The 26,495-nt window shown below is 48.3% G+C and overlaps 2 protein-coding genes across 11 annotated transcripts in view; one reads left to right on the top strand and one right to left on the bottom strand.

Moving 5' to 3' along the window:
* Positions 1–26,495, top strand: part of dnc (phosphodiesterase dunce) — a 118,321-nt gene that overhangs the window by 73,508 nt on the left and 18,318 nt on the right. For 5 of the 10 annotated variants that reach the window (XM_033384522.1, XM_033384523.1, XM_033384527.1 and 2 more), the window contains 2 exons: positions 20,680–20,856; positions 26,018–26,056. In XM_033384522.1, coding sequence (XP_033240413.1) covers positions 20,680–20,856; positions 26,018–26,056 — 216 coding nt within the window. Of the gene's footprint in view, positions 1–10,811; positions 12,022–20,679; positions 20,857–26,017; positions 26,057–26,495 lie in introns of those variants that run through there. The other 5 variants (XM_033384525.1, XM_033384524.1, XM_033384528.1 and 2 more) reach the window with 3 other exon arrangements.
* LOC4815206 (katanin p60 ATPase-containing subunit A-like 2) lies at positions 12,045–13,792 on the bottom strand. The gene has a single exon (XM_001354630.4). The coding sequence runs from the start codon at positions 13,678–13,680 to the stop codon at positions 12,118–12,120; it is 1,563 nt and encodes a 520-aa protein (XP_001354666.4). The 5' UTR covers positions 13,681–13,792; the 3' UTR covers positions 12,045–12,117.

Raw genomic sequence — 26,495 nt, 5'->3', positions numbered from 1 at the left:
GGTGGGCGTGGACGAGGGGGAGGGCGACAGCGACAGCGACAGCGACAGCGACAACGTTGCCGCACTTAATGTTGCACATACTTTTCGAGGTCCTTGTGCCAGTAACGGTTTCCGTTCATTCTACTTTTACACTTTCTGCGATTGTGTGTGCGTGACGACACACACACACAGGATTTACATGTCTCCCCCTGCACGGCCCTACCCCCCTCTGTCTGGGCCCACGCCTCTTGTGGCTGCGCATTTTTGTGGGAGGGCCAGGCCTCTGAAAATGAGGTCCTTAGCCGAGTCCTTGCTGCCAAAGAAGAACAAAATTTCTTGAACAAATTTTGATTCTAAACTGGATTTTGCCCCAAAAATTGTCTCCATTCGGATCCCGAAGCTGCAAAACTCTGTTTTACTCGCGTCATGCGGCAGCACACCTCGGGTCTCGCTTGGCTCACTCGATGGCGGTGCAATTACACGCTTATACGCCAGTATTTTGGGGTTTTTCCCCCTTTAAAAGTTGCCTTTCTCTTTGGGATTTCATGGTAGAACTACAGGGAATTCTGCGGCCTGATTCCGGTGCCATTTGAAACGATTGTAGCCGCTCGCTTATGGTGCATTTTGACGGGAAAACATTGGTCAAGGCGGCCAATGCCAGCTGTGGCACGTGGAATACTTGTAGAATGTTCTCGAAGATATATTCTGCACACTTTTTGGTTCTATCTTCTCCTTCTCCCATATTCTGCTACTCCCCTACTACTCCTCCTCCTTCTCCTTTGGGTTTTCCCTGTACTCTCCTCCTCCTCTTCACGTCTCGCGTCTTTGGGCTTTTCTTAACTGCATTGCATTTGTCTGCTCGATTTAATTCATCTAAAATCTCACCTTTTTGCCTTCACTCGGGCCCTCCTGCCCCGCTCCTTGCCACCGTCTGTGTGCCGCTTTAACAACTTCTGTGACACTTTTTCTACACTTGACTTTTCTTGTTTCGCATTGTTCTTATCTCACTTCTGTTTGTTGTGCTCTCCTCCCCCTCTCTGTCTCTCTTTCTGTGCTCTTTTTGCACTTTTGCACTTTATTACACTTCCGCTTTTGCAGTCTCAGCGTTTTCTGTATTTTCCACCCTCTGACTTCCTCCTTCGCTGCGCCTCAAACTATGCTATGATTTTTTCATATGCACTTGTCTCTCTGTGTGGCTGTATCTGTGTCTTGGTTTGTAGCTGCCACTTTATTTGGCAAGAGAGAGAGAGAGAGGGAGAGAATAAGAGCCTTTGGCAGCATCATGATATGAGCGGTGTTTTTTCTGGTGAAAATCCTTTGATGGGTTTCCTGTCGCCTCTCAGAAATCTATATATTAATATCCCTTTAATGTGTGACCGCATTTACCCTCCCAAAGCCCCTACAAAAAAAGGTAGTCTCCCCTCTTTCCCCTCCCCTTTCTCTGTCGCTCTCTTCCACTCATCGCTCACTCGCCTGTCAAGCTGTCTGTCCCGTCCGCTCCCTCCGGTACTCCTGTCCCCCTGTCCTGTCCGCCCTCTCCTTTCTGTCTAGCTTCTCTTCCTGGCTCTGTCTCTCTGACACGCTTCTCCCTTTCCCTTTCTCCCTCTCCCTCTCTCCCTCTCTCTGTCTCTTGTTACGTATGTATTTGCATTTGTATTAAAAACGTTTAAAGTGGAATTTTATTTCCTGTTTCTGTTCAGCTTTTCCTCTCTCCACCTCCCCCTGTACCTGCCCCGCCCGCCTGAATAGAGGCTTCTTTTTCCATTTATTGCTGCGTCTTTCGTTCATTCATTCTTCTTTATTTTTTTTTTTCTTGTATTTTCTAATGCCATTTTTAAACGCATTTTATTTTTATTCTGCCCTCTCTCTCTCTCTCTTTCTTTCCCTTTTCTCATTTTTGAAGCTGGAAATATATGATTTTTGAACCGCACAAAGAACGACCACTGCCAGTAGATGGGGAAAAAGCAAGCGAAGTTACGAGCATTTACCAAAGATTAAAGATATTTTCAGAAGATAAAACCAGGTCTAACCGATTTGTAGATTCTTAGAATCTACATGAAAATTCTGCTTATGTTTGACCCATCTTTTTCCGAGAATTATCTCTGCTAAAAGGCTAAGCATTCCTTTCTGCGTTTTTCAACACTATTTTTGAATAGATTTCCACATAATCCCACGATCCATTGCCATTCCCTATTTCTTTTTCCCTATCAAAATATTAAAATCCATAAAGTGGATTTAAAAAAAAAAACAAAAAAAAAATTAATTAAAATTAAAAAAAATAAATAATAATGAATAATGAATAATGAAGAAATTGAAATATTTTCCAATGCTGGTGGGAATTAATTATTGTCATGCCCTTGATGCTCAAGTGAATGCTCAAGAATGGCAGCAACAAATTACATGTCATGTCCATGATTCGGTAAATTTGGTTTCCCAGGAGATAATTTCTGCGCTCAAAAGAGTTGCACAGAGATAGAGAGACGGGGGGTATATTCAACTGAATAAAGCGGCGGGAAAAACGGGAAAAGTGTCGGTGGAAAAGTCATCGTGCATCGGGCAGCAGACGTGGACTGTACTTTGAGTGGATTTCCCCGAGAATGTCTGTCTCTGTCTCTGTGTGTGTGGAGCAACTCTTTTATGTTCTTTTGGTAAAATCTTGAAGGGATTTCCACCTACTTATCCGGGACACATCTATATCTCTCTCTCTCTCTTTTGCTGTCGCTTTGTCTGTGTGTGTGTGTCTCTTTCCCGCACGAATGATATCATTCTGGTCTGTTGCTTGCTGGGCATTTTCAATTTCTTTTCCATTTCATTTTCATTTTCATTTTCGGTTGTGGACCAGCAATCAACGTGCTATAAAAAGCCATAAGTAAAAGGGGGGAAGGAGTGGCCGACGGGGGCGGAGGCGGAGCTGGAAGATGGGTTGTGTAATGGCCTTATTGTGCCTGTTAACGGATTTTGCCCCGCTAAGCAGGACAGCCTCCAAAAGAGCCCCCGAAGAGGCACCCGAAGGCGGGGCAGGGGGGTTTCGATTTCCTCTGGCTGTGGGTCTGTCTCTGGGTCGGCTTTTAATTTTAATAAATGCTCAACCGCTTACAGAAATCATCAACGTCCTCCGAGGCTCCTTGCGTGGCTTTACGTTCTACTTGCTGGCTTTTTCTCTCTCTCTCCGGGTTTTGACGGTTGAAAGGCGGCCCTTAAGCACATTATAGTTGCCCCATATGAAGCGATCAATTAAGAGCTTTAAGCCGCATTCTCGCTGTCTCTCGTGCGTGTGCATTAAGTATGTAATCACCTGCCACGCCTATCCATCTGCCTGCCCACAAAATGGCACACGTAGCGTGTTAATTATGCCCAAAGGTGAAAGGCAATTGGGTTGAATGGAGGTAGAGAGAGACACAGAGAGAGAGCGAGAGAGAGAGTTGAGCCTTGAGGAGTCAACGGAGGAGTCCCTACCATCCTACCACCCTCCCACCCTCCACCCTTCCGCTCTAAGGTCGCTCTCTCATTTTTAAACATTTAATTTTAATTTAATTTATGCACACACACACAGCCAGAGACGGGATGGGGGATGGGCTTCTCTGCTGGCATTTCCACCTTGTGGCACCCCCCCCACCCCCCCCACATCCCCCCCCACGCCTGGGCGCACATTTGGCGGAGTGCATTAAATGATCATAAACTAATTAAGTTGTTTTCTGCTGGGATGCCAAATGAATAAATAAATAAATGGCAATGTGTGTGTGTGTGTGGCAAATAGTTTTAATTTTGTTGCATACTTTCGGGCGTTTAATTTGGGATTTAAATGAGACGAAAACAGAAATGTGGGCGAAATCTGAGCTTTAAATGGAAATTAAATATACAATACAATACTTTTTGTATCTGTATCCTTTTCGTACTCCGTTTTGCATTACAGGAATTTCAACAATTTACGCATCAGGAATTTTGCAGCCTTTCGATGAAAATGAGGCTCGTTTTTCACACGTTTGCAATATTTAAATGTGGATAGAAGCCCCTCCCCCCTCCCGCCCCCCACTCCCGTCTGTCTGTCTGTTTTTATTTACAATTTCCTTTTTATTTTATACATTTTGTTGCCTTCTTTAAAGGCGAAAAAGGGAAATGCCTTTTGGGTCAGTTTTTTTGTTGGTAACATTCCTGGCTTCCAACCTTTTTTTCAGGGCTCTGTAACTGCTTGCAGTTTATAACGCCTCACAAGTGCTATCAATGTGCTCACACAGATACACACACACACACACACACACACAGATGAATGGAGAGGAGAGGAGAGCAGAGGCTTTGCCTTTGGCTTTGAGGCTGTGCCTGACTTGAGTGCTTCATGCAATTTTTGTTGCCTGTACAGACAGACACCGACACACAGATACACACAGCGACACACACACACACACACACAGCGACACACAGATAGACAGCAGTCGATTGTTGCTACAAGCATAATCGTTGCTTATTGGCAGCTGCTGCCTGCCATTCCCGAGCGATAAAGATGAAAACGCTGATGGCGCAAAGCTTCCTCCCGAAACACACTCACACACACACACACACATCTGTAGCTGGTGTATCTGTGTGGCAAGAGAGAGAGAGGGAGAGAGAGAGCTAAGAGTAGAGTAGAGAAACGAATCTCTTTAATCTGCATATTTTATTTAATATTTCGAATACCCTTCCCCACACACCAATACTAATGCCTAGATGTGTCTGTGTGTGTGTGTGCCCTTGCCAGATCCTTGTTTGATCCGTTTTCCAATTAGAGATTCACTTTTGCGTTCAGTTCCAAAGAAATCTGATGGAACAATAGTGCGAGTTCTAAACGCATTTTTCCATGGAAATCCAAATTGGATTTTCCCTGGAAATGCTACCAACCATCGTTCAAGTGGCTTTTAATTGCAGCTCTTGGTTTCCAGGGCTTTCAGAAATATTCCCTTAATTCTGTCTGCACCGGAAAGTGTGCAAAACTTTGCTTTAAATGCCATGGAAAATGGACTTGCCAACGAAAATTCAGTTTAGGTTTCTTTTTTTTTCGTTTTTGTTGTGCACCAAAAAGCAGGCAACACTTTGGAGAAGCTGATGAAATTAAAGGCGATGGACCAGGGGCTGGGGGGGGGACGAGTCGAGTGTGTGACACACCTGGCAATGCCAGTCCCCCCCCCCTTCAGGCTGTAGCTTTTACATAAAGCATACTTTTAGGCAGCGGCAGAAGCAGTATTTTCTACTGTCACATTTAATTGAGTTTCGGCGAGGCCTCTGCCTCCGCACAGCGCTAAAAGCAACGTCATTTAGAGCACCCTCTGCTACTCCCCCTCGCCCCCCCCCCTGTCGCCCCCCCTCGCACATTCTTAAGATGCCTCGGCTGTGGCCCTTCGTTCCTTTCATTGTTCTCGCTGGCATCATTTAATTGTCAAAAGACTTCTTGCCAGAGGTGGCAAATGGTGGATTTTAGTGGCTTCAATTTCAGTGGCGTACAGCCAGCGGGGCCCCTCCCCCCCCCCCCATCCACCCCGCCGGCGGCAAAGCTATTTTTATATGACAATTCTCAATGTCTTGCCGTCCAATGTCTGGGCATTTCTTTCGCTCTCCCTCTCCCTCTCCCTGTACCACCTTCTACTTCTGCTTGTGACGTCACTGGGTCGTCATTCAATTTGCAGCGACAAAAGGAATTACAACTCATAAAGCAAGATGAAAGGCAATCGATGATGAAGCTGAGACGATGGGCGGAGGTTCAAAGGAAGGCTGCAGGAGTGGCACAGTCCAGGTAGAGTGGGGATACACACACTGAGAGAAATGGCATAGTCTTGGGCAGAACACACCGATTCGGGACATACTCTCTCATTGAAATGACCAATTGAGTGGACACTATTTATTGTCACGCATAATCTAATGGAAAATTGAAACAGTTTAAATGAATTTCCCCTGAATTTGGCATTGAAAATGCTTTCATCGCCAATCTGTTGCCATTCTGGCTGTCCAAAGCACCAATCAGCACTTTCGAATGAGCGGAATTTATTTATTTATACAAATTCCAGTGATAGATAGGGTTTGAAGAGCGGATTGAGGGCAGAGAGCGGGGATGTTGGTAGCCCCTTTTTCGCCATTCAATCGGTAGCCCTTAAATTTGCCTCAATTTCTGATTGAATCACTTTGCCAACCCCTCGGCTAATCCGCTTAAAAGTAAAGCGAACAAAAGTTGTACGTCTAGAACTTGAAACTTTCCCGCCACAAGGAGAGGACACAAAGGACCTCCTGTGGCCTCCTGGACAGTGTCCCGGCAGCCAACACTTTTACATCTTAATTATATTTTCTACACATAATTTAATTGCAGCTCTCTCTCTATTTTTTTTGTTGCTCTTTAAAGTGGTGAAAACTTTCACATTTTTCGTGAATTATGCAACACAGACAGACACATGAGGGGGGGTGGGGGTCTATGTGTGGCAAGTGGGGCGTGGCAAGTGGGTTAAGTGTGTTAGCTAAAAATTCATAGCACATACACCAGACAGGGTGCCAGAGAGTGCCAGAGAGGGGTGGCGAGGAGCGAGGGAGAGTACACTTTTGACACACATCTACTCGCACATACATGCATGCAAATTGCAATGCCATTAACTGTGCCTGTGTGTGTGTCCCTTTGTGGGCCTGAGTGTGCGTGTGTGTATCCGTGTACAGTCAATACGTTTTGACACTAATTTGGTCAGTATTTGCATTGAGACCGACCCTCCGGAGGCCTCCTCCTCTCCGCCCCCCCATTGAGAATGGCATTTGCCAAAGGCCATCATCAGCCAGCCAGCCAGCCATCATCGGCATTCGGCCAGATCATCATCGTCACGATTCGGATTTCCATTTCCAATCACCTTCCACCTCCGGTCCTCTGCCTTCTGGCTTCCGTCCCCTGCCTCTGCCTCTGCCGCTGCCTGTTCCTTGGGACTTGGCAGAACACAAAAGCCTTAAATTGCAGTTGGGACCAACAAACACTGACACATCAGAGGGACACAGAGACCAGGAAATGACGCAGACGCCAGGGCGGACGCCTGACAGACCGACAGACAGTCATGGCCAGGAGCCAGCAGTCCTGGCTAGGGAAAGGGAGAAAGTAGAGAGAGCGGAGAGCCACTTAAACTCCCAAATAAACAGCCAAAGAAAACAAAAAAAAAAAAGAATCTGAACGGAAGAAACGGAGATAACTCTTTGGGGGACAATTTTCATTCTTTTTCTTTCCGAAGAAAGCAGATTGCCGAATCTGCTGGCCACGCACTAGCTCGTTCTCTCTCTCTCCCACACACACACACACACACTTTTCCTCGTGCAATGTGCACATTTTTGTCAAGAGAAAAGTGGAGGCAGGACTCTGCCTCGAAGTCCTTCAGCATTCAATGGGATCTCCTCTCGAATTTGAGGGCAAAGTATTTCATGCGTTGAACGTTGCCTTGAATCGGGGGGGGGAGAGGGGGGTGGAGTGGGGCTAAATATCTCTTCTCGCCCCATTCGAAATGTTTGCCAAATATTTTATCCATTATGCCGCTCAAGCCTCATGTCCCATGCCCCATGTCCCATGCCCCATGCCCCATGCATTTTGCTTTAAATACTTTGCACACCCCCATCCCCATCCCCATCCCCTGGCCGAAACTATGCGCATATTTTGAAAGATGTTTTGCATTAAGCAGGGGGGCAGGCGGGCAGGGGGGCAGGCGGCGCCCGGCGGATGCAGGATGCGGATCCTAAAGAGAGAACATTATTTATGACGTGGCCGTAGCGGAGGATATTAGGGCTGACGATGATGATGATGATGTTGGTGTTGCTGTTAATGGTGTTGCATCTGTGCGGGGGCAAGGGGCTGGCGTTGTTAATGGATTGTACACACAGAGGCATGAACCCGTCTCCCTGGAGCCTCCTCCTCCTCCTCCTCCTCCTCGGAATGATGCATTTCACATCGGTGGATATTTAAGTGCATCTTGAGGGGTCTCTTTGGTCTTTGATTATCTCCTGCTCTTACGACTATTTTAATCCCCATTTTAATATCTATCGAGCATGTTCGTGCGTGTTTGGTTTCCTTCTTTGTTTTACAGAGAACGTTGCCAGTGTTTGCTGGTGCTTTTTAAGCACTTAATCCATCAAACACACAAACTGCTTTCGGATTTGGTCAACACACTCCTTGCAGCTCTCTCACACACGCTCCTTCATTCCAGTCTGACAGGGTTGCCTTTCAACGATTACAAATGCAAAAAAACTCGCCATAAATCGATATACGAAGAAAGAGGGTTTCCCCTCTTGTGGGGGATCCCCGCCAGAAGCTAGGGTATTCCCGCCCTCGGCTTGGGGGTAACCCTTCTAGCCGTCCATCGCGTGGCCAGAGTTGCCAGCTCTCTTTTCGTTTTTTTCAGGGGGCGACGTGCAGTCTGAAAGTTTTTTCCGTTGTCTGACGGGATTTTTATTTCGATTTCTCTTTTGGTTCCTTGGGGGGGGGGGGGGGGGGGGGGGGGGGGGGGGGGGGGAGGAGAGGCGGGCAGGCAGCATTTTTATTAATGAAACACTATGTCAACAAAAAGAGAGGGAGAACAGTGGCAGACAGAGGGGCGGAGGGGGTGGGGGAGGGGTACGATGTATAAATATTATGTAAACACGCAAACAATGAAGTGATTTGTTGCTACTTAAATTTTAGCCCCCGAGAGCGAAAGAGAGAAGCGAAACAAAACGTAGCTCGGGTCTGGGGTCTGGGGTCTGGGGTCTGAGATTGGGGCATGCCTCCAGCATTGAGATGCTGCCCAAACACACACACACATATATATTATATAGAATGTGGAATTAGTTGCCAAAGAAAAGAAGCAAAAGCAACAGAAAGAAAGCAAGAACAAAAAATGAAGAAAAATTGAAAGGAAATATTTGTGCCTGTGTGTGTGCGTGTGTGTGTGTGTGTTCGCCGGACCAGGCGCAGTCGCTGTGAAAGTAGCAAAACATCGCCCCAGGGTCCTGCCCCTCCGCCCTGCTGCTGCTGCAGCCAGAGCGAGATAGAACGATGCCTGTTTCTAGCTTGTTTACCAACACTTAGAGAGCAACCGCCCTACGCCCACCGCCCACCGCCCAGCGTCAGGGGGAGGGGCAATGTGTGCCCGACGCGATAAGCAAGCCACAAGATGAGCTCCACGCCACAGAAGCAAGACCCTCCCCCCCCCCCCCCTCCCGCCACACTACTACACCCCCTCTCTAGCCACCCAGCCCTGCCTAGTACCTGTAATGCGGCCTAGATGGCGCTGCAAAGGCTATATGCACTTCGTAAAGAAACGTCCAAGGAGGCTGCGAGGGAAATATATAAAAGAAAAGCGTTTTTACTGCACTTAATTCACTTTGGATGCTGCCTCCCCCACCACCCACCACCCACCACCCACCTGTCCTGCCCTGCCTCTGAGTTTTCTCGACTTATATTTTTTTCTCCTTTTAATGCAATTTGAACAAATTAAAAAGTAGTACGTGGTGGGGCAACTGCAGCAGGTGCAGCCGACTGAGAGACACCACCACTTGGCGGCCCCCATCTGCCGTCTTTCATTCGAACTTGTACGGCTTCCCCGCCCACAGCTAGCTCTCTCTCTCTCTCTCTGATAACTTTCATTAAGAAGACAGAATGGTGGCCAATTAAGCGGCCTCTCACATGCTTTTGGGGGCTTCCCGCTCCACTGAGCTGTTGGCCTTGAACCTGAAAGCGGGCACGGTCTGAGGATCCCAAGAGGATTCTGCAATAGAGCTACCCCTCGAATGGTGAAAACAACACAAGATCTACCCCTTAATAATGCTTTCTTTTCTGTGGAAGTTCGCATAAAAACATTCACACGTGACTGGCACTTTGCATGAGTCCTTTCGGTTATGGGAACATCTTTTTAGGGCCACTGAACGGCCTTCAATGAATGGTTCCACGTGGAACCCATGGATATAGGGGTTATACCCGCGAGTCTGTTGCATTGTCCCTCACGTTCCACGTTCACAGCTGACTGGCAAAATTGAAAGACCCACTGAAAAGAGCCCGGGGAAAAACCGTGAATGGCAATACCACTTAAACAGGTCCTTCTCCATGGAGTTCTCCCTCTCTCTTCGTATTGCTTTTTCCATTTGGGTTAATCGTGAACTTGAAATAATGGTAATTGGCAAAGTGATTGCACAAATTGGTCTGGACATTGTCTCTGGGTCTCTCCAGTCCCGTAAGTGACCTTAATCCCTGACCTCCTTGTCGGACAGCCAGCCAGCCAGCCAGCTACCTCATTGTTAAATCATTTCAATTATGGATGAACTGAAAAGTAGCTTCTAGTGTGGGGAGGATACCATCATCATCATCATCATCGTCATCATCGTCATCATCAAGCAGCAAAGCTCCTTACGGGCTTTAAGTCCGTTCTGTTGTTATCCAGGGCTCCTCTCCACACGGGGGGGAACCCCTAAAGGACAAAGAGAAAATGCTGCTGCTTTGTCCTTACAGACGGGCGGAGGGAGGGAGGTTGGGTATATCTGTGTATCTGTGGGTGCAATAATTGTGCATTGATTATCATAATATTCTCGCATTGCCATCAAAATTGCGCATCAAATCAGAGCTCCTTCGAGTGTCAGTGTTCCTGTGGCTCAATCGCAACAGTTTATCAGTCAGTCAGTCAGTCAGATACAGATACAGATACATAATACAGCCAGAGCAATGGGCAAACCAATGAAGCGTGGATCAGAGGGAGAGCGAGAGACCCTTTGGACTGCCACGTGTCGCGTCACAGCTCCCATTCTGCCACTCTGCCACTCTGCCACGTCGTGTGCTTCCGGTTCCGTTCTCATCTCCGTCTGTCATCTCGCTCGCAGGGGATTATGTTGATGCGAAACGAACAAACAAATTGAACCAATTAAAAATCGAAATAATAATCGAAAATAAATCGAAACGAAAAAATTCGCGTAAAGTGCTATCGAAAGATGAAAGAGATCTGAGGAAAGGAGGGACGGAAGGAGCTCCACCATGATTGCCACGCTCTTCATCATCTTTGCATTTATACGCGCCTTTCCCTGGAATCGTCGTCGACAGCCCCTGGCCCTGACCCTGGCCCCAGCCGAAGGATTGGACCAGCAGGAGGAGCAGCAGCAGCAGCAGCTGCAGCAGGAGCATACCCTGGACAACAACAATCGGCCGCGTCCCTCGATCTCGATGGGAGCTGGGAGTGGAGAGGGTGTGCCCCGGGCACGACGCAAGTCCTCCAAGTTCCACGAAGTCACCTTCAGCGGCAGCGTCGGCGGAGGCGAAAGCGATGGCGATGGGGAGGCTGGCCCTGCCACGGCTATTGAAATGCCTGGAAATGGAAGTGGAGCCCTCGCCGAAGCCGTGCAGGGGGGCAGCAAGCGGCACTCACTGAGCACCACCAGCAACTCCAGCTCGGCCCCGTACCGCCATCTGAGCACCACCGGGACCGGGACGAGCAGCAGGTCGCGGGGCTCGAGGGACTACCACGAGTACTACCAGCTGCAGCAGCAGCAGCAGCAGCACTCGTCCTCCCTCTCCAACGGGGGACGGCGGGCGGGTCTCAGCCAGCGCAGCGACACCATGGCCACGGAGGCCGAGGCCGAGGAGTTCGAGGAGGACGAGGAGCGGCCGCCGTTGGACGACGACGAGGACGAGACGTACGATCGCGAGACCGAGGAGTTCTACAGCAACATTCAGGATGCCACCGGACCGGGTGGCAGCTGCAGCCGCAGAAAGCGCTCCTCGCTGTTCTCCCGCTCGGACAGTTCGGCCACCACCACCTCGTCGAGTGGCGGGGGCACCTTCACCGGCGCCGGTGCCGGGGCGGGGGCGGGGGCCGGCGGGAAGCGCCGTTCGACTGCCTCCATCATGTCCTCGTCCGTGTCCTCGGATGTGATGACCAGCGATCGGCGCAGCTCCACAACGACGGAGAACAGCATACGCTCGGTGAACACCGCCGGCGGAGGGCCCGGACCGAGTGGCACCCAGCAGCGGCGCTCGAGCGGTCGCATCCGACGCTACGTCTCCCGCATGACCATCGCGGGAGCCAGGCGACGGACCACCGGCAGGTAATGAAGGCGGGGGGGGGGGATTGTTATGTTCTCGAAACTTTATTTGTAAACAGCAACAAAATAGAAATTATAAGCGGATCGCCCTTGCCCCGATCAGGAGCCATTGTCCTGCTGCCATTGCTCGTGCTTGGCCAGCAGCTTCTGGCCCAGGGGTCGCACCTGCCCGAAGGCCTGCTCGACGCTGGCCTCCAGCGCGGCCTGCGACTCCTTGGAGGCCCCGTCGGCGGGGGGAATGCCGCGCGTGGCACAGCGCACCCGCTGCATGCTGATCTCCTTGCAGGCCAGACGGATCTCGTCGCCGGTGAACTGGTCGGAGAGCCGGACGAGCCGCTCGAGCAGGCTGGCGCTCAGACTGATGCTGGAGCCGAGCAGGCGGCTGATGAGGGAGCTGCGCTCGGCCTGGTTGGGCAGCTGGACGAGCAGCTTCTTCTCGAAGCGGCGCAGGAAGGCCTCGTCGATGTCCCAGGGCAGATTGGTGCTGGCCAGCACGAAGACCCCCTTGAGGGTGTGCTCCATGCCGTCGAGCAGCTGCAGGAGCTCGTTCTTGAAGCGCTTCGAGGACTCGTGATCGGTGGCCCTGTCCCGCTTCGACGTGAGACTCTCGATCTCATCGAAGAATATCACCGACGGGGCACGCCGCGCGGCCATGTGGAAGAGCACGCGGAGTATCTTCTCCGACTCGCCGCGCCACTTGCTCACCATGATGCTGGCCGTGATATTGAAGAAGGTCACCTGGCCCTGGGTCTCGGCATAGAGGGCCTTGGCCAGGAAGGTCTTGCCGCTGCCGGGGGGTCCGTGCAGCAGCAGCGAGCGCCACGGCCTCAGGCCGTGGGCAAACAGCTGCGGGTACTCGATGGGCGTCACGACGGCCTCCTTGATCAGCTCAATGGCCCGCTGGTTGCCGCACACATCGGACCACCGCAGCCGGATGTCCTCCCGCAGTATGGAGGTCTTCACCAGCTCGGCCAGCATCTGCCAGTCGAGGGAGGCGAACAGGGCGTCGTCTCCCCCCGAGTGTCCATGCTCGATGTCGCTAATGCGCAGCGGAATCTCCGTGCTGCCGCTGCACTCGGCTGTGGCCATTTTCTTGATGTACAACTGTGGGGGATTGCCATTTCCATTTCCATTCTCATTCCGCTGCTGCTGCTGCTGCTGCTGCGTGGCATCGTTATTCAAACTGGCAGCAGCCGCAGCTGTGGCAGCCCCCATTACGGCATGCCAATTGCCCATCGAGTGCTGCCCATCCTGTTGGAGCTTCGACTGTGGTGGCTGTGCCGCCGGCTGCTGGCCCTGCTTGCCGCCTGCCCCAGCCCCTGCCGCTGTATGGCTCTGGCTCTTGGACAGCTCCACCTTGAGCTTGGGCCCCATCTTCTTGAGGATGCGCGGATACTTGCCGAACTTCATGTTGAAGAAGCTCGCGTACTCCAGATACATGGCATCCAGGTCGATGTTGTCGCACAGCTCGTACTCCTCCGACAGCCGGCCCTCCCCCTTGAGGGCCTCCGCGCTGCTGTAGTAGCCGTTCTCCACCAGATACCGATGCATCAGATAGAGAATGTTGCGTCGGCGAGTGCTGAAGTTGCGTACATCCTCGCACAGCACCGAATTGGCAGCCGTTGCCGTTACGCCGTACTTGCCGTGGGCCTTCATTTTCATCCAGATAGATTCCCCACAGATAACAAGAGCGCCAGAGAGACGAGGGCGATAGAGAGAGAGAGTGAAAGTGGGCTGTGTTCTGAGAATTTCTGGGTTTTACTGAGATGATAGCAAATTCCCAGCCAGCATTGACTTCCAGGCATTTCAACCGTTCCGATTGTTTTCCCATTTCAAACAGAGTTGCCATAACAAGGGCTCAGGGTTGCCAGGGGCTACTGCTCTACAGCTACTCCTCAAACAGTGCGCCTTCTCTCGGGGCAACCGCAACCAAAAAACAAGCAGGCAGTCACGTTGTGAGTCGCAGCTAGGGCCGCGGCTCTCCATTCATACCCGCTACGCAGTCAGTATGGCTCTGCCAGAGGGCGCACACTGCACGAGGAAGAGTGTGTGTGAGAGGGAGTTGGGCGTTGGGTAGCAACTGCAAATGGATTTGTGCCTTCTGGCTATAGTAATCCGAACTGCTATCTGCTATGATTCTGCGTGATGTCAGTGGGAGGATACGAAATTTGTTGGCTCCAGCTCTTATAGTCTCTGTCTATAGTCTTTATGGGTTCCTCCTGGGTGCCTCCATCTAATATACCCCTAAACGCTTCGAGTACTGGGTATAAAAAGCCCAGAGAGAAAGGCAGCCTGAAAATGTGGCCAATTTCGGGTGGATAAAGGTGCTCTAGTGGGCTTAGATGGTACCCCAGCTGGGGATGGTGGTGTGCGTGTGTGTGTGTGTGGCATGCCTCTGATCTGTGTGTGGCTGTGCGTCAAATTGGTGCGCTAATTAAAAATGCGAAAAGAGCATGACGAGCAACAGTCGGCAATCAACCGAAATATGGAAATGTATACTCTTTTGGGTTTTTCAGAATTGCCTGCCATTTGGATGGGATTTGGATGGTCTAGGAAATTACATTTCGAATGAAATGCCTGTCCAGGACTGGCCCCCAAATTAACTGCAACCTAAGTGGCGTATCGAAAACCAATCAAGCTCCAAGTGCGACTGGGTATCCCTTTTGCCACGCACACTCTCCCTTCATCCCTCGATTGGTTAGTGTACTTAATTGTTCGTTATCCCCCCCACCACACGACCACCAGCGTGCCACACCAGCACTGCGTCGTTGCAGGTTGAATGTTGCCAAGAGCCGTCTCGCTCTCTACATGCTCAATTTGGCGAGATGACGGCAACAGCTGCTTCGACGGTTAATCAAATGCACGGCGACGCAGACGACAACGCAATGAAATGAAAATCAGCGCGGAGCCCGTACACGCAGGCACACACACACACACTCACACACAGCCCCTTGCCACGCCCTCGTCTCAGCCATCACTCTGTCAAATTATGCAACATGCAGGGGCACAGGCAGAGGCAGAGGCCCAGGCCCAGGCCAGGCAGACTCTCTCTACCAGCAGCCATCCATCCATCCATCCATCCGTCTATCCGTCCATCCATTTCACCTTGCCTTTAAAAAACATTAAAGGTGCTTGGGATACACCATCCGCTTTCCAGCGACGGGACGGGTAATTATCCTTTTCCTCCCTTCGGACGAATGAAGGAAGACATGCTCCGAGCCACTCTTCTTACACTCAGAGAAAAAAATCACTGAAATTTGAATATTAGATAAAAAATGTAAAAATTTGAAACGAGAGCGGTTAAATATAAAATTAAAATAAAATATGTACACATATTAAATTTTTAAATTTTAATTATTTTTTATTTTAGTTAAATATATTTTACATTTAAAATTAATTAATTAAATGTAATGAATTAAATTAAATTTGTTTATATTTATATATAAAATATTTTGCACTTATAAATAGATTAAATATATTTTTCCCATTTAAATTAAAATAAATTTATTTTTCTTACTTAAGTTAAGAATATTTATTTATTTAAATCAAACATATTTCTCATATTTAATTATGCAGAATATTTTTTTCTTACTTAAAGTAATATTTTTATTAATTTATTAGAGTAACCAATAAATGTGCATGTTTGTATGCCATTTTTCTCTGAGTGTAGTACCGTATTTGAAGTGATTCCCAGACTAGAGAAACACCGATGCGAATAGTGGATTCCTGTCGGTGGAAAACGCATCGTGTGGCATTGCCAGAAAGCACCTCAACAGAAGCACGGCCATGCTGGATGAGATGCGGGACGCAGTGGGGCGTAAAGGAGGGGTGGCTGCGCCCATTTCATTTCGCCTCGCAATTTTAATTTGGTTTCTTTTTCACCCCACACCGCCCCAGTAGCCCGCCTCGTTGCAGTCTGGCAACGAGTCCCCCCCCCCCTCAGGCACCATCTTTTGATGCTGCTGCTGGTTCCCCAACCTCCATCCTCCACATCCTTCGTATCCATACAGCATCCATGCATCCTCCGTGGCAGTCAGTCTCCGGCTTTTGTTAATGGCCTTGTGACAGTTTTTGCTCTGCTTCTGTCTGTCCTTCTTCTTCTCACACTCAGAGTTGCAATCGGCTGTTGCTCTGTCCCTCTCTCTCGCCCTCTCTCTCTCTCTCTGTCTTTCTTTGGGCATCGCTACTTATTTTGGTTTTACTTTGGTTCGGTCTTTGGATTTTGGTTAGTTTTGCGACTCTTTTTTTTCGGAATACCATTTCCTCTCAAGGTCTCTCAACTAACGAGACATCCTGCTGTAGCAGCAGCGAGAGTAAAAGAGAAAGCGAGAAGGCCACTTACCCCAAAAACAAAGTGAATGATTTGTGAATGGCAGCATTTAAGGGTGGAGCGGTAGCAGATTCATTTTGGGATGTACATCACTGAATGCTTTGATGGATTGCGTCCTATCAATGATAGGAGCCACCAGTCGAAGATACGTCACGCGTAACCGTGTTTGGGGGCATGCCTGACATTTTCTATTACCAACCAACGAGTCGTTATATTTTATTTCGAAAATGGTTTAGGTTGAGGATCATCGGCTGGCCGCTCACAAGGTTCCCGACTTATTCCTCTTCGTTGCATCCTTAAGCGTGCATGTTCTACGTATTATTTAGATTGTATTCCACAATTCCTAAAGGTTGCCTTAAAGAAGGCGAATGCTTGGACCCCTTTTGAAGCTCGTTTACCCGAAAACCCGTACGAAAAAGTATTTTCGACAACAAATTTTCACTCTTCTCGATCGCAGGTGCCTTTAATCGGAATATTTGAGTTTTTTGTTGCGTTTTGCAGCACACTTTTGCGCTTTCGCTTTTGCCTATCAGCGCAACTGTTGTCATCCCTTGCAAAAGGTTCAAATATTCATTTAGTCCTTAAAACAAATTAATTTAACCAATGGCATAATTGGATAATAGAAGATTCAACTAAAAGCGAAAAAGAATCAGCTCGCTGAACTAGTTCCAGGTGTTGCAACTCGTTTGTTGAGCGTCTGAAAAACAAACGAATGCTTTCCATGAAAAGTGCTTAACACTTTTCACCCACACAATCCCACATTTTGTGGAAATATGAGGGTGAGTGCGAGTGTTAGTCGCGACTCTAAAAAACTAATTAAGTTGGCGTAGGGCATTGAGCTTAGCGCACTCGCTCGCTCGCTCTCCATCTCTCCCTCTCTCGCTGTATGACAACTATGAGGGGCAACTTTGCCTTTTGTCTATGCCAAACAACAATGACACTACACACTCTTACACACGCAGACAGCACACTCATACAATCAGCATGCGTCGTTCATTTATTTGCACATATAATTAGGCGCAGGGAAGAGCTGCCGTCGGGCACACTTCCACTTCCACTTCCGTTCGCCATGCCCCACACACTTGCCCCGAAGCAGCAGAGCAACAACCAATGGCATGGACTCCTCCCAGCACTCCCGATCCCCCAACAATGCCAATCTACTTCTTCTTCTGGCCTCCTACACTCCGACTTTCGCCCAAATCCGGCACTGGGGGGATGGGGCAGAGACTGTTGTGGCATGTGGCGGCTGCTGGCTTAAAGCGGTAACCCGGCACGTCACAGCTTAAATGTGAGAAGTACACTCATCCGCTCTCCTCAGTGCCCTCCTGCCCCACCCTCTTGCCTTGGCACACTCTTCCGCCTTCATCCGCCTGCTGTAATTGTGTTTTGGTTCGCCTGCAAGTACATATGCAACAAGAACAAAAACGGGGAACGCTGTGTGCTCGCCATCCCGACTAAGAGATACCTCTCAATCGGGTGTGTCTGCGTTTTACTCGAACTTTGAGATGGCAGATGGCAAGCGTTGGAAGAACTTTTGTCTAAGTATCAATAGAAGGACAGTACAAGATCAGTGGCAGATCTTCATGCTTGGGGCGACTCGTTACTCTCTTTCTCACTGGATAGATACTGGACTTGTGAAGCTTTCTCGCTATGACATGGCGAATCTACTCGCTGCTCGCTGCTCGCTGCTCGCTACTCTCCCAAAAGAACCACAAGAGAGGAGACAAGACACAGTCTTCTGGAGCAGGAGAGTTAATGCACTGAGAACATTCTCGTTGTCAGTTCGTGCACAGGGCCTGATCAGCTGAGATGAATCTTAAGATCCGACATGTCCATGCCAGTGTTGAGGGCTGTCTGCTCTTCGAACGATGCAGCGAGTGAATACACCCGTCCTGGGGCACTGCACGATTAGTGGGGTATAATAAGCCGCCTTGATGAGGACCAGGCCACAGTAAAGTGTAGGTATGTATCTATAAGATACTCGTGGGTCGTACACGAGCTACGAGTAGATGTGTGTGTGTGTCTGTGTGTGTGTGTGTGTGCTTGTGAGGTGATAGCTCAAAGTTGAGTGGCATTTGCCGCACCTCCTGCACTCCTGTTGAACCTCAACCACAACCCAAGAAGCAAGAGCAGTGGCACTCGCCCCAAGGATGTGTGGCACGGGGGCTGCTTAAAATTCAATTGAATTCCGTGTTGCTTTCATGCTGCTTTAAGTGCCTTGCCACACAGCCAAAAACACTTGCTGCAAAAGCACTTTGCTGCAACTTCGCGAATTGTGTGTTGCACTGGACAGGCGATTCATGTTGCAAGTGGCAACTTGCTCTTGCTCGAGCTCGAGCTCTTGGTCGCTGTCCTGTCCTGTCCTGTCCCGTCCCGTCCTGTCCCGTGCTGTCTCTCGCAATTTCTCTCGCAGGATTATTGTCTTGCTAGCTTTTGTTCCTGTCTTCCTTTTGCCCCTTTTTTTTCGTTGTTTGTTTGTTTGTTTGCGCTTCTCGCTTCTCGCTTTTCGCTTATTTCTTTCGCTTTGTCTTTTTGTTCCGCTGCTGCTGACAGGATGCCGAGGACACTTTATGAGTGTTGAGTGTTCTGCTGTTGTTGTTGTTGCTGTTGTTGTGAGTGCGTTAACACAACGGACGGACGGGTGGCTGGATAGAGGGGGGAGGGGGCTGTCAGGATAAGCAGAGAGGCGCCAAGTATTTGGCGGACATTGCAAATGAATCAACGAGTGACTGAAAAAGTATCTGAATAATGAGTCTGTGTTCGAATCGAATGCATGAATAATGATTCAAACACAAAAAAAAACCCATTCGAGGCTGAAGGTGCAGGTATCTCATGGAATGGAATGTAAATTCACCAATTTCCCAGCTGGAGGGAGAGGGGGCAGAAACTACAACGAATGCAACAATGTGTGTGTTTTGTGGCATGTGGCATTCTGTTGCGCACTCTCGAAATGGAAGGAAAATATCAGCTGCTGCACAGAGTGGGGCACGGAGTGTGGCAGAGTGTCCGTTACACCATTAAAAATACAACAACAACAAGAAAAAACTGAAACTGAAAAGCAGCCAAAAACTGCAACTGGAAACCGAAAACTGAAAACTGAAACCGAAACTAAAAACTGTTTTGTTGCTGTTGCCACAAAGTATGCCATGGAAACTGGCGACATTGTTGATCAACCCCACCTTCCATGCCCCATGCCCCATGCCCCCCCTCCCCCTCCCCCTCCGCACAAAGAAAGCAACAGCAACAAGCGGCAACAACTTTGTGCCAAGTTTACTTAATGACCCCGATATAAATTTTACTTAAAACATCATTTTTCTTTACGACTTACCGACCCTGTGCCAAAAGGCCTTTCAAGGCGAGTGAAGGGCGGGCGGTAGGGTAGGCGGGGTGCTGTGGCAGGATATGCGACCAGCTGTGCTGCAAGAAAGTTGCGGCAAGTGCCTGGCCAGTCTTTTGGGGTCAAAAACATTTCTATTTCTATTTATTATTATGAAACAAAACTTGAAAAGCAAAACCAAACCAAAAAGAAAAGGAAAACGAAAATCAGACGAAAGTCAATGAACCGCAAGGGAAAACGGGACATCTTTCGGGATATCTATTTCTATTTAAATCAATCTATGGCTTCCACCATTGCCTTGGTATTGAGAGCGATGTGGCATGTTTTTGGATCCCAAAAGTATGCACTCGAGAGCCAAACGACAGATGCAGTCCTTCACTACTCGATGGACGAATCGCGGATGGCCGCTCGCCTATGGGCAATTTGTACTGCGCCCTAGTGGCTGGAAAGCTCTTCAGCTCGTGTCGTGTTACGCCTGGCGAGACGCCGCCGAGCGGCAAATTGAAGTCCATGTAGCGACGCGCCGCCCAATGATGAGCTGGCATTCTGCTGATGGAAGTTTTTCACCAACTCTTGCGATAAAAGGACTCCACTCCACTCCCTCGAATCGAGTGAACTTTTCTTTCACATTTTTGCAGACTTTTGCGGAGGGAACGAGACTGACTTTTGCTTTCGTTTGCACTCTGGCGTCGTTACAACAATTTGTGCCAGAAAGAAAAACTTTTTGCCGCAGACAACGAACCGAAAAAAGGAAGAGCAACAGCAGAAGGCAGCAAGAAAAAGATGTCTAATGAAATGAAACTTTAAAAGCGCCTTGTTAGGCGCGCTTCCGTTTCCTGAGCAGCCCCAACATTTCATCATTACCGCAACGACAGACCCCCCCACCCGCCCCTGCACCCCGGTCCTCCCTATGCCCTATACAACACGATTATATGTACATATATCTCTGTACTAATTCCATATTTTGCTTTGGTTTTCTTTATTTCATTTACAGTTTCGATGTAGAAAATGGCCAGGGCGCTCGATCACCGCTTGAGGGCGGTTCACCCAGCGCTGGTTTGGTTCTACAGAATTTACCACAACGTCGCGAATCATTTCTATACCGCTCCGACTCCGACTTTGAGATGTCACCCAAGTCCATGTCCAGAAATTCAAGCATCGCTAGCGAAAGGTAAGTCCCACCGCACCAACAAATAGAAGCCACAATTTCGTATTGATTGTTTTTGATTTGAGCTCGAATTCCCGAATTCGGTTCCCTCTGCCCTTTCCGCCGTAATAGCATCTTTCTCATGGACATGCTCACATTTAATTAGCCCCGAGTCCCTGTCGCATCGCAGATTCCATTGATGTTGGATGTTGCCCATTTTCTACACCTTTTCCGTGTTGGATCCACGCCTTCCTTCAGTCAGAAATTGCTTTATTTTATTTGCCTTGATTTGCCAAAGGACACTTGTGGTGTGTCTTAGCCAACACTGTTGCTTAAGAGTGTTGATTAGTTTTACTTTTTTCCACCTCTTATTTGTCTTATATTTTTTTGTTTTCTTTTTCCCCGCATTAATATTTTTCCATCTCTGAGGAAACTTTTCGGTGTTGCTTTTTCAATGTGTTTGCCAACACTGTTCCTTGTGCTTAACTGTGTGTGTTTCCCCACAAATAGGTCTATGATTTCTACACTTAATGCTTATTTTTTCCTTTCCTATATACTGGCTATACATTTCTTTAAGGACAGGGAATTCGAACCGTTCATGGCCATGGGTTTTTCTTTCTACTCGTAAACACTCCTGCCCCGGCAATCCCCATCCTTTCAGTGCTTTTTCCTGGCCACAATCTGTGGGATTTTTTGCTGGAAGGCTTAACTGTTCCTCTCTCTGTGTTGTTCTAACGCCTTTCTGTACGCCATCCTCTGGCATTGTGGGCTTAAACTTCACAAAATACCAGGAAAAATCTGTGCATTTTTCGGCTCCATTCTCTGCCTCTGCATAGAGCTCACAGCATCCTCAACTTCTTCAATTAGTTAGTCACATGCCACATGCCACATCCATTTCCATCTCTCCCTCTCTGCCCATGCATGACCGGGCAGCCACACTCAAAGCGCGGCATGCAACACTGAGGCCAGAGGCCGGAAATGCAATTTTTGTTTTTGTTCCTTTCTTCTGGCACTTTTTGTTGTTGTTGTGCTGTGTGTGTGTGTGTGTGTTTTTTTTTGTATTGTATTTTGGCAAGCCCCTCGGATTCAGTGTTCTCTCTGACGATGGTGCATATCGTCGTTTGATGCGTTTTGGCAGCGTTTGAGTGCACTTCGGGGCCGTTGCACACACTCATTATGCGCCCCCAAAAACAACAATAATACGTAATTAAAGCACAGCACAAGTGGACACAGGACAGAGGTCTTAGCCCTGATACCCTTACAGATGGAATCGACTCTTGGATTAAGTCCACCAAATGGCATCCACCACTGCATTCATCATGAATCTAAGTACCCTCTAAAGTCGGAGATGCATGGCAGGCATCTGTTTCCGATCACAATACCTTCTGCAAGGGTATAACGATGCCGATGATGATGATCATTCCCATTCAAAAGATGGAATACACATCGAATGAGGTTGAACGAGTGGGCGGTGGGCGGTGGACGGTGGGCGGTGGGCGGGTTGGCTGTTGGTGAATGCAAAATGCAAAATATTTACATTTGTAGAGCTATTTTTACTGCACCAAAAGTGAGCTCCTTCCTGCAGCTACTGCTCTGCGTCTGGCCCCCAGCACAGAGAAATCTATACGGCAAATTATATATAGACGATATTTGTAGATGCATATGTGGCCCAAGCACTTAAGAGCTTCACCAGCAACAACGAAAAATGCCCACACAACAAAGTAAATAAAATACAGGAAAAATGGTCCAAAAATAACATTCAAATACTTTTTATAGACCTGCAATGGCAATTATTGGAGGGGAATGAAAGAACCCTATAGGGGGAACCAAAGCGTAGAACCCTAGAGAATGAACATACGGAATGCCAGGAACATTCGAAGAGATTTGATTGCTCAAGATGTCTCCTCTAAGGATTGACAACAAGAAGAGTACATTATGAAATCATGCACACGCATGCATGTTGTTTTTGGTTTCTGGAATGCCAGGAACATTCCAAGAGAATTGATTGCTAAAGATGTCTCCTCTAAGGATTGACAACCACAAGAGTATATTACGAAATCATGCACACGCAATGCATGTTGTTTCTGGTTTCTGGATCGTTGATACGCTTTACAAATGTCCCATAAGCGAACGGCCACCATTTGGAAAGCCATTCATGAGTGAACGTCAGACGGGCCGGGCATTCTCCTTTGCCGAGCATCCCGGTCTAAATGTAGATCCTTCACGGGCAAGACGCCTTCCTTGTTAATAATAACCATGATCGCATTGAGCAGCCACTAAAACGTATTTAGTTTGCCCCCAAAATTAAGTGGCATATCATGGCAGACGCGACATCTCTCCCCCCCCCTCTCCCTCTCTCTCTCTCTCTCTGAGGAGAAATGACTTAATTTTAGTTGAAATATAAATATTTTTGTTTTTGCCTTGTCTTGGACTTGGACTTTCTTTTATTTTCTTTGCTCTCGTACATACCGCCACGGCCCCCCAGTTGTGTGTCTCTCGTGGGCGCTCCCTTTACGGTCAAATGTTTTTGGCAGGCGACAGCAACGCAATTTGCATCCTCCCGGACTTACCCCCCTCGACCACCCCCCCTCCCGTTTCAAAGCCAAAAAGTTTTGTCTGCCTTCAAAGTTTTTGGGCCTGCCAAAAACCTTACCGTCCCTGTCCCCGTCCCCTCCCCATCCCGTCGCTCCTTGTGGCTCTCCCTTTTTCCCACCAGAGGGAAATCTTTACCTTTCAGCGCACGCTGCGTTTGCTTTCAATCAAGTTGGAATATTTCTCAACCCCCGCCCCAATATATACATATATACATGTACTCTTAGTCTTACGTAGCACAGCCCATCCAAACTGTCGGGGCCTCAGGTCTGCCACTTTCAAACAATGTTCTTGATGAGCTGTCAATTACACACACACAGAGGGAGTGAGAGAGGAGATGAGGAAAGAGGGAGGGATAGATTTTTGGGGTGCCACAGAGCTGAGAACCGATAAATTTGATGGACGACCCAAGTTTTTTTTTCCGGTGGGGGAGTGGAAATGCGAATCATAAAGATTTCAACACTAATAACAAATAATTAGCCAAATGTCTGAGCCAGAGAGTGTGGAGAGGGGCGGAGGCGCAGCGAGGGTGAGAGAGATCTCCCCATTTGGTTTCTGTGTAAATGTCAAGGTCGCAGCGCAACCAACGACTGAACTGAACAGCAAAACAACTCACGAATTAGTCATAATATTTTGTTGTTCGGGATGTTCCTTCTCATAATTTTCAGACAGCAGCAGCCCCCCCATCCCCCCCGTCGATGCTCGAAAATTATTATAATAGATGCAGCAGTTAAGTGGAAATGCTGCTGTTGCTGCTTCTCGGAAAAACAAAGGCCTCCGGTTCTGCGAATGTCTTTCAATCGAATGGGAAATTTCGAAATTAAAGCATGGTCTGTACCTCCTCTGGCATTCATTCGTTCTGTCAGCAGGTGTATCTCGATAAAGTTTGTCGCTTGCCACAGATGCAAACTTCCTTTGAGTTGCATACAATTTGTTTTTGCAACTGTTGCAACCTTGTTTCGCCATTAACTAAGTAGCAGCAGCAGATATTGACGAAGAGGAAGCCCGGTAATCGGAGTTGGTCTTGCGGGGGCGAAGGAAGGACAGCTTTTAATTGAGTTGCCAAGGCCTTCGGGCTTCAGGCCTCGGGTGTTTTTGGGTTCACTTGATTGAGGGTTTGGCCTGGACAGGCGCTGGAATGGGCTGGGATTACTCCCGGCTGATTGTGTTTCGGGGTGATTCGGAGGTTAAGTGAGATGACGCAAAGATTAACCCGGGCTGTGTGGATTCCATCGAGTTGCGATCAAGTGAGGTGACTTTCTTGGGGTTCTCGTTAGTTAAAGGCGTCTGCCAAAAGCGGGGCTATGCAGCACTATATGTAAAGGTATTTCAGGGGGACAATACATATGTTTACTGCCTTGGACAGCCGAGTCGGTCCCCAGAATCCAGCAACAATGTAAACAGTCTCTGCCGAGCCACAGAAAGGAGTTAATTTTCGGTATTTTTATGGGCTTTTGAGGTACATATTGATGGCAAGGATTAGTTCGGTTTTGGTTCTATTCGCAGAAGATTCTCGGTTCTTGTTGAAACTCCACGTTCCCACGTGACTGGCAATTGTAAAAGCAGTAACACATTCCTCCCCAGCGTCTCCGAATCGCTGTGTCCGTTCGCTTATGGGCACTTTGTGCTTCAAACGCTTAAGAATAAGCAAATAAGAGAAGGAAAAACCAACGCCGGGCTGGGTTTCTCTGAAGTCCCAAAGTCTGAGATGTCGGAGAGTGGTGTTGCGTGATAATAGTGTTGGGCAAGGTCAGGCTAAGGTCAATGTCAGATTAGCGCCTAAGCGGCGTCCGATGCAATCGTATTCAAGACTGAACTTGTGCTTGCGGTGGGGTGGGGTTCTGTTCGGTTTTGGGGCACACCTCCGCCCCTTGCGTCATATGACATTTGCGCAGAGTTTTGGGGGGGGGGGGGGGTTCTGGGGGATTGGCCATGTGCTTAAATGTCAACACTTCAACTTCGACTTTTTGTGCAGTTTTGCGAACCGCTGCGAACCCCATACTGTTTGTTGTGTGACGTACGCAATGACGTCATGGCTGTGTGGCAGTGGCAACAGTGTCGCAATGATCTGTGCGGCGGGGCGTGACGGGGGCAGTGGCAGCGGGGTCATTGCCTGCGTCAGCGACAGGCGCTTGGGAGGTCACATCATCATCATCATCATCATCATCATCCTTCTCCGCTGGCGCTGCCTTCTGGGACTTAACTTTGTGGCACGTGACGCATCAATTAGGCTCTCTCTCTCTCTCTCTCTCTCTCTCTCTGTCTCTTTGGGGCGCTCAAGCGGGATAAACACTGAGAGAAAAAACACACAGAGCTTGTACACTTTTGAGTTGCTTTCATTTGCTGTATAAAATATGCGTTAAAAGAGGATATATTCTCTGTTCCTTTGGCCTTTTGTTTTGTCGTATGTTTGTTTGTTGTCGCCCACCCCCGAAACCCCACCCAATCGCCCCCCTAGATATGTACTACTACTACTACTGTATCCATACTTATTTCCAACTATCTGATACATCTGATCTTTCTATACTTAGTGTACTTCTATGATTGTTAAATGTCTTATCGTTGTTTATTATGATTGTAACCCTTTTTCCAGGTTTAAAGAACAGGAGGCCTCTATACTCATTGACCGATCGTACGTATGCCGAGAGCTCTAGCCATATAACTCTCTCAGACTCTCTCTATCTATCAATCTATCTATCAATCTATCTATCTATCTATCTATGTATCTATTGCTGATGTTTGTGTCGTGTTTAGTCCTTGTCCTTGTCTTTGTCTCCCTGCATTTGTTGTTTGTTTGTTTGTTTAATCTGATTGCACAATTTTCTCTCTCGTTTGCATGCATTTTCTCCCTCTCTCTCGCTATTTTATCCACCTTGCAGTCCGCATACAACTTTCATTTTGGTTTTTCTTTTGGTTTTACTTTCGTTTTCGGTTGGGCATGCTCTGAAGCTTGGCTGAAAATTTAATCAATTTTTGATATGCAAATAGGTTTTAATTGCTTAAAGGATATCAACAAATAAATCTACATACATGTGCACACATGTGTGTGTGTGTGTGCCCGATTGGTGGTG

The sequence above is a fragment of the Drosophila pseudoobscura genome, chromosome X, assembly GCF_009870125.1.
Source record: "Drosophila pseudoobscura strain MV-25-SWS-2005 chromosome X, UCI_Dpse_MV25, whole genome shotgun sequence".
NCBI lineage: Eukaryota > Metazoa > Arthropoda > Insecta > Diptera > Drosophilidae > Drosophila > Drosophila pseudoobscura.
This window is presented reverse-complemented; position numbering and strand designations above follow the sequence as displayed.

Bases quoted from the DNA above. Each gene is read 5' to 3' on its own strand.
- LOC4815206 (XM_001354630.4), bottom strand. From the start codon at position 13,680: ATGAAAATGAAGGCCCACGGCAAGTACGGCGTAACGGCAACGGCTGCC.